Source organism: Tasmannia lanceolata, unplaced genomic scaffold, assembly GCF_043159265.1.
Source record: "Tasmannia lanceolata isolate RefF3 unplaced genomic scaffold, GAP_Taslan_0.1 ptg000003l, whole genome shotgun sequence".
NCBI classification, from domain to species: domain Eukaryota; kingdom Viridiplantae; phylum Streptophyta; class Magnoliopsida; order Canellales; family Winteraceae; genus Tasmannia; species Tasmannia lanceolata.
The window spans coordinates 10837243-10847742 of NW_027518680.1; the positions used below are offsets into that span (position 1 = coordinate 10837243).

The following is a 10500-nucleotide window of genomic DNA, read 5'->3' on the forward strand; positions in this document are numbered from 1 at the left end:
ATTATCCTACGCTAAAAAATAAAAACCCGACCCGACCCGACCCGGACCAACCCGAAAAACTATCTTGGGTAGGGTCGGATTTATGAATCTAGGGTTTTCTCAAAGAATACTAAACCCGACCCGACCCGAAATAATTTCTCGGGTAGGGTAGGGTTCTAGAAAACCTGACCTGCCCGACCCGAGTTGCAGCCCTACTCTTACCTATTATTTATAGAGTTTTTTTTTAATGCTGTAAGCCCATAAAGTCCAGTATTTTTTTCAAAAAAGTACTGTACGAACCACACCATAGGGTGATCCAGACCGTCCATTTGATGGGCCACACTGTAAATAGGTTGTGCCCCAAAAATCATTTCCATAGGATGATCCCAGCCCTCCGATTTATAGAGAATCTGCATATTATGGAAACAAAATTATGCATATTTTGCTTGTTATGATCTTTGCCTGTACACAGTTTTTTTTTCTCTTACTAATTCAACAACCAAAAATTCATTCAATTGGATGTCAGGATTGTCTGATTGCTGTAATTTTTGGCCCATTAGAGATCCACAGTAGGATCTATCAGATGGACGGTCCTGATCAGTCAAAGTGAGAGCCCACTATATGGCATGCTTCATTGTATTACAATGAGGTCTCTGCCCTACTGCCCGCCTCACTTAAATATAATGAGCCACACCCACTTTTACATAAAGGGCAATACCGTTGCTTTGATTGGAGACGGTTATGAAATTCAAATATTTTGACTAGTGGGCTTCGAACAGTTATGTGCTAACCGATCCAAACACCACTTTCAGAGGAAGAAGCATGACAAACAACCAGGTTCTGACCCTTCCAATTTCTTAAACAAATCCAAAAACTGTATTCCCACCACATGACTTGCTAACCCAATATGAGATTAATTCTTGTTGCATCTTTCTCATGGATTTTGATCCTACTCATTTCTACATCCCAAATTTCTGCAAAGGCCATTGATGGGTGCCCTCAGAAATGTGGCAATGCTAAAATTCCATACCCTTTTGGCATTGGTAATGGCTGTTTTCTCTCTGATTTTGAAGTTTCATGCAAGCCAGGAATTCCAACTCCAATCCCCTTTCTTCCCTTTCTTGCTGGAACCCAATTTCAAATCTTGAACATCTCTAATGGGAAATTAAGCATTAATTCTACACATTACATAGCCACAGATTGCGTGGAACAAAACCGTACCCTTACCCATATTTCATTGCCAGAGGATGGCCCATTCACCATTTCTGATGAATCAAACAGTTTCATGGCAATAGGATGTGACACAGTCGCAGTGATCGCCAATGATGACACATTCACTAGTGGATGTGTGTCTCTGTGTACTCATAGAAACAGTGTTGCCAATGGTTCTTGCTCGGGGGCGGGTTGCTGCCAATCGGGGATTCCGAAGGGGGCTAAATATCTTGGTCTAGGTGCTAGTAACATGTTTGGTTACATGAATGTTTCGAGTTTTAATAACTGTAGCTATGCATTTGTGGTGGAAAGAGGAAGTTTCACTTTCATGGAATCTGATCTGAGGGATTTTCTAAGGATTGCGGATATTTCTATGACATTAGATTGGAGTATTGGTAACCATGATTGTTCAGGCATGAATTCTAATGTCTGCGGACAGAATAGCGTTTGTGTCGATTCGGTTGGAGGTTTCGGGTATCTCTGCAATTGCACTGATGGGTATGTTGGAAACCCATATCTCAATGGCTCTAAGGGTTGCCAAGGTATAACTATTTTTTCTAAGATATGTTTTAATTGGGTTCTTATGTGATGAATGCTCCTGCTTCTCCTTTTCAAAAATAGAGACATTCATCATATAAGAACACTTTTCAATTTTTCTCTGAACTCTCTTGATGAATGTAAATAAGGGAGGGTAGTAGAAATATAGATCATAGGTGAGTAGTAAGAATTCTTTTTTTTTTTTTTTGGTATTAGAAGTAAAAGAGGATGAAATTGTGGGATTGCTTAAACATCACAAGAGTTTCTTAGTTATATACTAAAAGGAAGTTAATATATAGGGAGTTTCTGAAGTTTGTTTCCCCTGATGACAGATGCAGATGAGTGTTTGAATTCGGAAACTAGTCCCTGCGTGACTGCGGCTCGTTGTCATAATGAAGTTCCCGGATATAGTTGCATATGCCCATTTGGTAGTACTGGGGATGGAACAAGACATGGCTCTGGATGTAGAAAGATTTTTCAAGTTGTTGAAGCTGTTCTAGGTATATTAAAAACCCTCTCTAATTCAGAAATTCAAGTCTTCAGCCACTGTAAGACCTAGAGAAAATACATATGAACTCTACTCTGACCTTCCATCTCTTTGTTGTTTTCTATTGCTTCCATGTAGGGACAGTTTTGGGTTTCTCTGTAATGCTGTTATGTGGTTTGTGGTTTTATTTTGTCCACAAAAAGCGGACGCTGATCAAGCTTAAAGAGCAATATTTTCTCCAAAATGGAGGACTACTATTAAAACAACAAGTGTCTACTCGTGAAGGCGCCGATTGTGCGAGAATCTTCTCCTCAGCAGAGCTCAAACAAGCAACTCAGAATTACGATGATACTAAAATCATTGGAACTGGTGGATATGGCACAGTATATAAAGGAATTCTCGAAGATGGAACCACTGTCGCCATTAAGAAATCCAAAGTCATGGATCAAAACCAAATTGATCAGTTTATAAATGAGGTCGTAATCCTAACCCAAGTCAATCACCGCAATGTTGTGAAGCTCTTGGGCTGTTGTTTGGAGACCGAGGTTCCATTGTTGGTCTACGAGTTTATCTCTAATGGCACTCTACATGCACACATCCATGAGAATTCTGCTACTCAAATCTCATGGCCAAATCGTTTAAGGATCGCAATTGAAACCGCAGAAGCCCTAGCATATCTTCACTCTGCCGCTTCAGTGCCCATTTTTCACAGGGATGTTAAGTCTTCAAACATACTCTTAGATGATAAATACACTGCCAAAGTTTCAGATTTTGGTATTTCGCGGTTGGTTCCATTGGATCAAACACAGATACCCACATTGGTGCAAGGGACTTTAGGATACTTGGACCCTGAGTACTTCCAAACAAGCCAATTGACTGCAAAGAGTGATGTGTATAGCTTTGGAGTAGTACTTGTTGAGCTATTAACAGGACAAAAGCCCGTTTCTTTCGAGAGATCGCAAGAAGATAGTAATCTAGCAATGTATTTCTTATCTTCTTTGAAGAGTAAGAATTTGACTGAATTTTTGGATGAGAATGTAACGAGTGAAGGTAGCATTGAACAGTTGCAAGCCGTTGCCGAGTTGGCGAGGAAGTGTCTACTTTTGAAAGGGGATAAAAGGCCCACAATGAAGGAGGTAGCTCGAGAGCTTGTTCTCATTGATGGTTTTGGAAGAAAAGCTGTAGTAGAGAATGAGGAGAATGAAGGTTTGGTCAATGGTGGATCCTTGACTTTTGCTGATGGGCAAGACAGCTTCAAGGCCAATTTGACCGTTACCATTGACTTGTCTCGATAGGACCTTGGTTTTTAAGTCAACACATTAGACTTTGAAATGTCAAACTGCAAACTGTGGAGTCAAATACATCCTTTTGAATGGAAATTACAAAGAGATTGCTTATGGTCTTTTTCTGGGAATTGTTGACAATTCAGGTTAGTTCTGACGATTTGAATCTCTCTTTCTTTCTTTTGCTAGATGCTTGTATGCAAGTCATATTAGTGTCTTTGTTACTTTTTTACTTATTTAGAAGTTTAGATTAGTTATAGAACAAGGGATTGATTTGAATAAATAAACTGCGTAGACCGTACACTGGTAGTGGACAAAACGTTGCGTTTTTTTTTTTTTTTTTTAATTCTAACTACATACAAAGCAAGTAGCTAGGAAACTCCGATTCGAAATGGATCATGACCCAAAATTGAAAGTAGGATCCTATAAGAAATCAGAACATATTGTGTACCATATATGCGGCTTGTATCCGATCCAACTTGGATCTGTTGACACCCCTAATAATGAATATGGGAAGAGTATTTTCGTTTGATGATTGATAAACGCACACGCCTTGCTACATTGTCTGCTGTGACATGCCTGGCATAATTGGTTTTGACCACCTAAAGGACACAATTGGGCGATGTTCCTTGATGTGCTGCTCTAGTTGTAGGCCCTATGACCATTCCTCAAAGCCTTTCATGTTGGAGGTGATCCAAGCGGCCACATCAACTAAGGGTAGTGGGCCAAAGCACTTGGGCCAGCTAGCTTTTATCTTGGTAATATGATGTATATTAACACTCAAAATGATATTGTTAGTTTTTGTTTCGTAATCAAACTGTTTAGTACATTATACAATGATTACTCTTAATTGGGCTAGCACACCAATCATTGTAAAACTATTCTTCATATGGTATCAGAGCTTGGTTTCAAACTATTCCATCCTGCTATACATGTATATTTTTTTTTGAAATGGACTATACATGTATATTAAGAATTAAAAAAGGGTATTTTTAGTGTTTTTATTGCAATGAAGCTCTGTTTTTGGATGAAACTAAGTGCACGTTTAGAAGCCATGAAATTTTAGTTTACGCAGTGGAGGGAGAGGGCTAAGGAAGGTAGGAGAGGGAGAAAATCGTGAGGGCATGAGTGATGAGAATCATGAGTTTGTCAGAAGTGTCTATAAAAACAGGAAAAGAAAGACTTCAATCAAAATAGATTTTTTTCTTTTCATATTTTCAGCTAGTTGGGACTATCTTATCAGTCCTGCCCTCTCAATTCTTTCCCACTCTCCCTACATCTCTCTCACCTCTAGGCAAACTAACATTCCATGAAAAAAAAATTCATGGTTGCCAAACATCACCCCAACTTGCCTACCAAAAAAATCCCTTTTTTCTAACTATATCTAACAGAAATTAGCACTAGTTGGGCTAACAAAACATTCATTATTGTACTGTTATTCGCATTATCCTGTGTTTTTGTTAATCTAATTATAGGAATGTGTAAGTTAGAGTTGTTACAGACATTAGCGTGAGTTAAAATGGACTGTCTCCCTAGCTGTACAATTAATAAACTCCAACCTGATTTATTCTGACATTCCATTAACCCCACAGATACAACAACACTGGCCTTTTTCTCATTAAGGTAAGCTGGAATATGATGCTTTTTCTTTTCCAACTTTTAGGAACTTCCGTAAGGAGGAAGCATGTGTTTAGCTTTTTTTCCATTCTAATTTTATGACCATTCAAAGAATACAAGACTCATCTTTAGTTCCTTTTCCAGACAAAAGAAAAACAAAGGACTGCACAGCAGGCAGGGATCTGTATTCTGTAAGCTCTAAATCTTTGAAATATAATACCCAAGATAACCTCACTTGAACTCAAATCTACTAAATTCCCCATCATAAGATTCGAAATAGGGCAAAGGAAATACACAGCGAAGTGTGTGTGTGTGTGACAGAAACTTCACCGGACAAGATATAACAGTTTTTACTAGCAGACTACAAAAAATACGACACGGTGTGACGACCACTTGGATACTGGGTTAGTTAGAGGAGAATTCATCACACCATAGAGACTTCTTAAAAGAAGAAACTAGGACCAATTATTCTATGATATGTGCTGCTTCCAGTATGTGTCTATTTGAGAAATCTGATCCGATTTTACACATGTAAAGGGAAAAGTAAAAAGAAAAGCAAATCATACGATGAACTCCGATTTTACATAGGCCAAGATGCCTAAGCCCATGTCCGAGTACATTATCTTCCACGAGAAGAAAATGACAAGATTACACCCAGATTTGGGACATCGAAATCCTTTCATTGCCCTGTCAACCAAGAGTGTATACAAGAGTAAACATAGAGAAAAACCGCAAGAAAACTCCCTCTCTCTCTCTCTCTCTCTCTCCAAATGCCCCACCACACTTGATCCTGTGATTTTTATATCTAGGCTTTTCCCAAAAACCTAAAAACGAGTTTCTCACTTTGGATTCCTTTCCACCAAAAATAGTAGTTGGGTGAGTAGCATGGGACACAAGGCAACTTTCCCAATTCTCCACCTTGATTTGTTTCCCAGCCACTAAAAGATTTGTTGCTGATGTTGCAACCGGTTTGTTAGCTGCAAACCACCAATGATCTTCTGAAGTATTAGCTACACAAGATTGAATCAGCCTGGTTCTGACTCCACTTGACTCGATCAACACGGCCATTGCACACGTATAGTTGCCAACCAGTTGACTCACCGAACCAACCTTGGAGGGATCTTAATAAGTCATCACCATAGTAGGAATTGTCACCTCCTCACCATCATCTGTAACCTGGAAAGTCGTCTTTGCACCAACTGCGAAAGAGACCTTATTCATGCGCACGACACTCTGTTTCCAACTAGCCATCGAGACCTTAGGAACTCTAGCCATTGTGTCTCCAAGAATATGATACAATCCACTACACTTTCCTCCTTTCATTAGAACCATATAGTCACATGTGATTTTCATAGCTCTACCAGTAGCATAATACTTGCAAACCCTGGACTCAATCTGCTAAGAGATAGTAGAATCTTTCGTATCTTTCCAACATATACCACACTACCTAAAGTAGAAAATACTCCATCAAACATCTTAGTCATAGTCTCAATTTTCGTGATGTCCCAAGTTGAACCGTCACCCAAAGACATTACACATGCCCTTAACTCTTGGAACATATCAAACTATTCCCTCCTAGAGCATACATAAACAGAGCAACCTGAATCTAAAATCCATTCATCATATGGAGAAGTGTAAGTACTTGTAGAGATTGTGAGAATATCTCTAACAATTTCGCTCTACTACTCCTTTATTACTACCACCACCATATTTGTAGCACTATTATCCAAATTATCAGCTTGCTTCGGACAATCCCTCTTGATGTTGTCGTATTCCTTGCAAATATAACATTGCACACCAATTATACTGACCTAGATCTTGACCCGTCTTTTCTTGATCCTTTGTTAGACAACCTTTCTTTTTTATTTCCACATTGAACAACTAGTCCATCCTCTTGACTCCTATCAAGAACTTGTTTTTTCCGCGTCTCATAAGATAAGAGTGGCGCCATGACCTCTAACTTCACTGTATCTTTTCCAAATAATAGAGTCATCACTAGGTTGTCATACAAATCCGGAAGCGAAGTATGAAACATAAGGGTATTGTCTTGTTCCTTCAAATTTTTTATGAAAATTGTGGAGTTTGATCCAACGAGCCAGTTAAGGGCTACTTGAAGTTGACTGTTTATTGAATGTCAAAAATTAAACTTTATTGATGTTACAATTGCATGATTGGCTTAATTTTTGGGCCATGAAAGATCCATAGCAAGGCTTCTCAAGTGAACAGTTTGGATCGATCAGAAGAGGGACCCACTGTGTAGTAACAAGTAGAATGTGGCCGCACCCTATTGAGAGTAAGCATACCTCTAAATGATGAAGTTCCGGACTCTTTTCTCTCTATCAAAGGAGAGGAAGCTTCCAGCTAAATCCAAGATAGTACTTTCTGTTCAGGTTTTCACTTTTTGGAAATGACAGATATGAATACAATCCCAGATATATCAAATGAGACCTTAGGCTCAGGCCTTTGTTTTGTACCTGAAAAAGCACAAAGAAAAGCAAAAGAAGAGCCCATGGGGCAACTCAAATGCCAAATCCCGACCTGGGTTTGCTTTAGTGAAGGTGGTTGTGTAGAAGCTAATCTAATTTTAAAAAAATAGCCAAATCATACACCCTCTGATTTATAGTGAAGCTACAAAAGTGTTCATCGTGGAGAAATAACATGAAGGGGAACTAATCAAATCAACGACGCCAAAAAACCTCTAATCTCCCCTTGGCACAGAAGCCACCAAATGCTTTATTGATCCATCACTCAACCCCCCACACCTTGTTTATTGCACCAACCTCGGTTAAGTTATTCTCTCTTCGTAACAATTAAGCAAAGCAGATGCTTTGAGGCCTTGTTGCTTTGAGGACATTGCTAGAAAACAACTTTTACTATTAAAAAAAGAAAAAGTTTCAAAACAAACCCAACTCCCCGACTCTCTCCTCACATCCATTTAAGCCTTACCTGAAAACAAAAACAACAGACAAAAACCCTTGAGCCCAAATTAACAAACCATGAAGCTCGACAGGGAGATCTTTCATCCCTCCCATCCAAAACACAAGCTCAAGCTCGAATACACTGAAACCCCATTCTTCTGTGATGGGTGCAAGGAAGCTGGAATAGGCCTCAAATACAAATGTGACGCGTGCGAATTCGACCTTCACAAGGCATGTGCCTTGGCACCTCCTACCATAACACACTCATTCTACAACAAATGTGACTTTGGCTTCTATTACAAGACACCAGGCTCAGCCATGAGGATATGTAATGCATGTAGAAAAGATGTTCTTGGGTTTGTATACCACTGCACACGCTGTGGCTTTGATCTCCACCCTTGTTGTGCAAATCTCCCACAAACCTTAAACGATGGAGAACACAATCTCTACTTGTGTTTGAAGCTCTCAAGCTCTTGCCATCGATGTGGGGGTAAAGGGTTGGGTTGGTCTTATAGATCAGATTGCAAGAATTACAACCTTCATGTAGCTTGTGTCAAGGAATTGCTAGTGGAAAGTTGGCAAGCTATATATCTAAACGTGGACAAGAACAAGCTGAGGGAGATTCAGACGAGGATTCCAAGTCTTAGAGGTACATTGGAAAATCATCACAGAAAGAGAGGAGGGAAAGTGAGGAAGTGTTGTGAGATTGCTGGGGGTGCAGTTTGTGTTATTGTCTCGGCTATCCTTGGAGACCCAACAGCTATCATAGCGGCTGTGGTGGGGGGTTTCATATCCAAGTAGCAGGGAATGGAACAAAAAGGTAGCCAAGTGAAAAATGACTTCGTGCTTGTTGATCTGTTTATATATTTAACTCTTCCATAGTTTACTGCATATATGCATGTAAGTTTCTCTGGTTGGTTTGTTTAGCGTCATTCTGTTGGAAAATGTAAGTCAAAATCTATGTTCCTTGTTATGTGAAAAGTCATTGTGGTGTTCTAGGATAATTATTATGTATTGAAAATGGTGTTCTAGATTCCCAAAGAGTCTCTCGGGAATTTCTATGATGTTGCTTAGGTTACCTAAAGGACTCATGGGGACTACAACTGTGTGTTTAATGTGATCAGCTATTTTAGGAGTATTTTGTGTCTATAAGTACTTATTCATTTGTGTAGAGATTGTAAGAAAATGGTGAAGTAAAAAAGTTAGAAAATGGTGAAAACAAGAGATTAGAAGAAGTGTAGAGATTTAGAAGGAAGAAGAACACAAAGTTTCTTGTAAGTATTTTGATATATAAAAGTTTATATTTTGGTGCGGACGATGATATTTCACCCCCCTTCCAGTACGCATTCGCCCCCCTTATAACGTGAACAGTGGGCAACTTTAACGCTTTTTGACGTCAAATCATGTTAAAATGGTTCCCGCGGGGGGGCGGGGGGGGGGGGGGGGGGGGGGGGGGGGGGTGGGGATTGCATACTACATGGGGGGTGAAAATATCATCGCCCTTTGGTGCTTATATGTGTTTTTTGGGGAGCTCTACACGGGCCCTTTGGCTATGTATCTTCCTAGCTCCCTTACCTTGCTCTTATCATTACAACGCGGCATAACACGATCCATCTAATTCGGGCCAACAAAGAAAAATTAAATCTTGAGAAATAGGGAAAAATCATGATCTATCCATTCAAATTGGGACCAACAGATTCAAACTCTCATCTTTCATTTGGGCGTGAAAAAAAAACATGTTGCTTGTACTGGTTTTATTTGATAGATCAATCAAAGGCTATGTACACTAGTCTACGAGCCATGTGGAAATAGATATAATTTCATTAGAGGTGAAGTGATTAATACAATGTGGCTTACCCTTCGTTCTAGGTGTTGGTGCGAAAATCCTACACACTAATTATATGAGAGAGACCCTTTGATCAAAGGTTCGAATGCCTTTTCCAATTAAAATGGTGTAACTCGATGTCGAGTATTGAGCGAACTACAATCAAGTGACTACTGGTTCAAATGCCTTGTGAACAAGGACTTAATAATTCGTCTAGTGTAAAGAGAAAATTTACTGCAATTCAAGAGAATACTTCACATTGCAATGCCCATTGATGATCTGCAAAATACACAGAGAGAATAAAGAAAAAGAGAAGACTAAGTTACAAACTACTGCCAGCGATGTAAAATACAGATAGAATGATGATGGTCAAATTTCTTTTCAAGTTCTTCTCCTCTATTTATAAGCTTCTGTCTTGGCAGTTTTCGATTAACTGCTTGTAACAATTCAGTTTCCTACAATCTCTGCGTTGACATGTGAATTATTTTCGTACAACCGTTCACTATTTGTTGTCCAAGCATTCAAATACCGCACATGTTCGAATAGCACATGTGTCTGTATGAAGATTTGACTTCGAATTGCTGATGGCTACAGAGTTTGAATAGCACACATGCCTTAAAGAATATTTTCATTTCTAATCGT

At 39.3% G+C, this 10500-nt stretch overlaps 2 protein-coding genes across 2 annotated transcripts; both read left to right on the forward strand.

Moving 5' to 3' along the window:
- The first annotated feature begins 786 nt into the window (after positions 1-786).
- Positions 787-3787, forward strand: LOC143850866 (wall-associated receptor kinase 3-like). The gene is made up of 3 exons (XM_077360145.1): positions 787-1733; positions 2061-2228; positions 2354-3787. Exons 1-3 carry the CDS (start codon positions 887-889, stop codon positions 3508-3510), a joined length of 2172 nt encoding a protein of 723 aa, XP_077216260.1. The 5' UTR covers positions 787-886; the 3' UTR covers positions 3511-3787.
- A 4226-nt stretch (positions 3788-8013) lies between these two features.
- LOC143861156 (uncharacterized) lies at positions 8014-9185 on the forward strand. The gene has a single exon (XM_077372087.1). The coding sequence runs from the start codon at positions 8112-8114 to the stop codon at positions 8832-8834; it is 723 nt and encodes a 240-aa protein (XP_077228202.1). The 5' UTR covers positions 8014-8111; the 3' UTR covers positions 8835-9185.
- The last annotated feature ends 1315 nt before the right edge of the window (positions 9186-10500 follow it).

What these genes read in the sequence shown, in the direction of transcription:
- LOC143850866 (XM_077360145.1), top strand. Translation starts at nt 887, where the DNA reads ATGAGATTAATTCTTGTTGCATCTTTCTCATGGATTTTGATCCTACTC. An exon ending in TGGCTCTAAGGGTTGCCAAG is followed by an intron (nt 1,734 to 2,060) that starts GTATAACTATTT and finishes CCCTGATGACAG; the next exon opens with ATGCAGATGAGTGTTTGAAT. An exon ending in AGTTGTTGAAGCTGTTCTAG is followed by an intron (nt 2,229 to 2,353) that starts GTATATTAAAAA and finishes GCTTCCATGTAG; the next exon opens with GGACAGTTTTGGGTTTCTCT.
- LOC143861156 (XM_077372087.1), top strand. Translation starts at nt 8,112, where the DNA reads ATGAAGCTCGACAGGGAGATCTTTCATCCCTCCCATCCAAAACACAAG.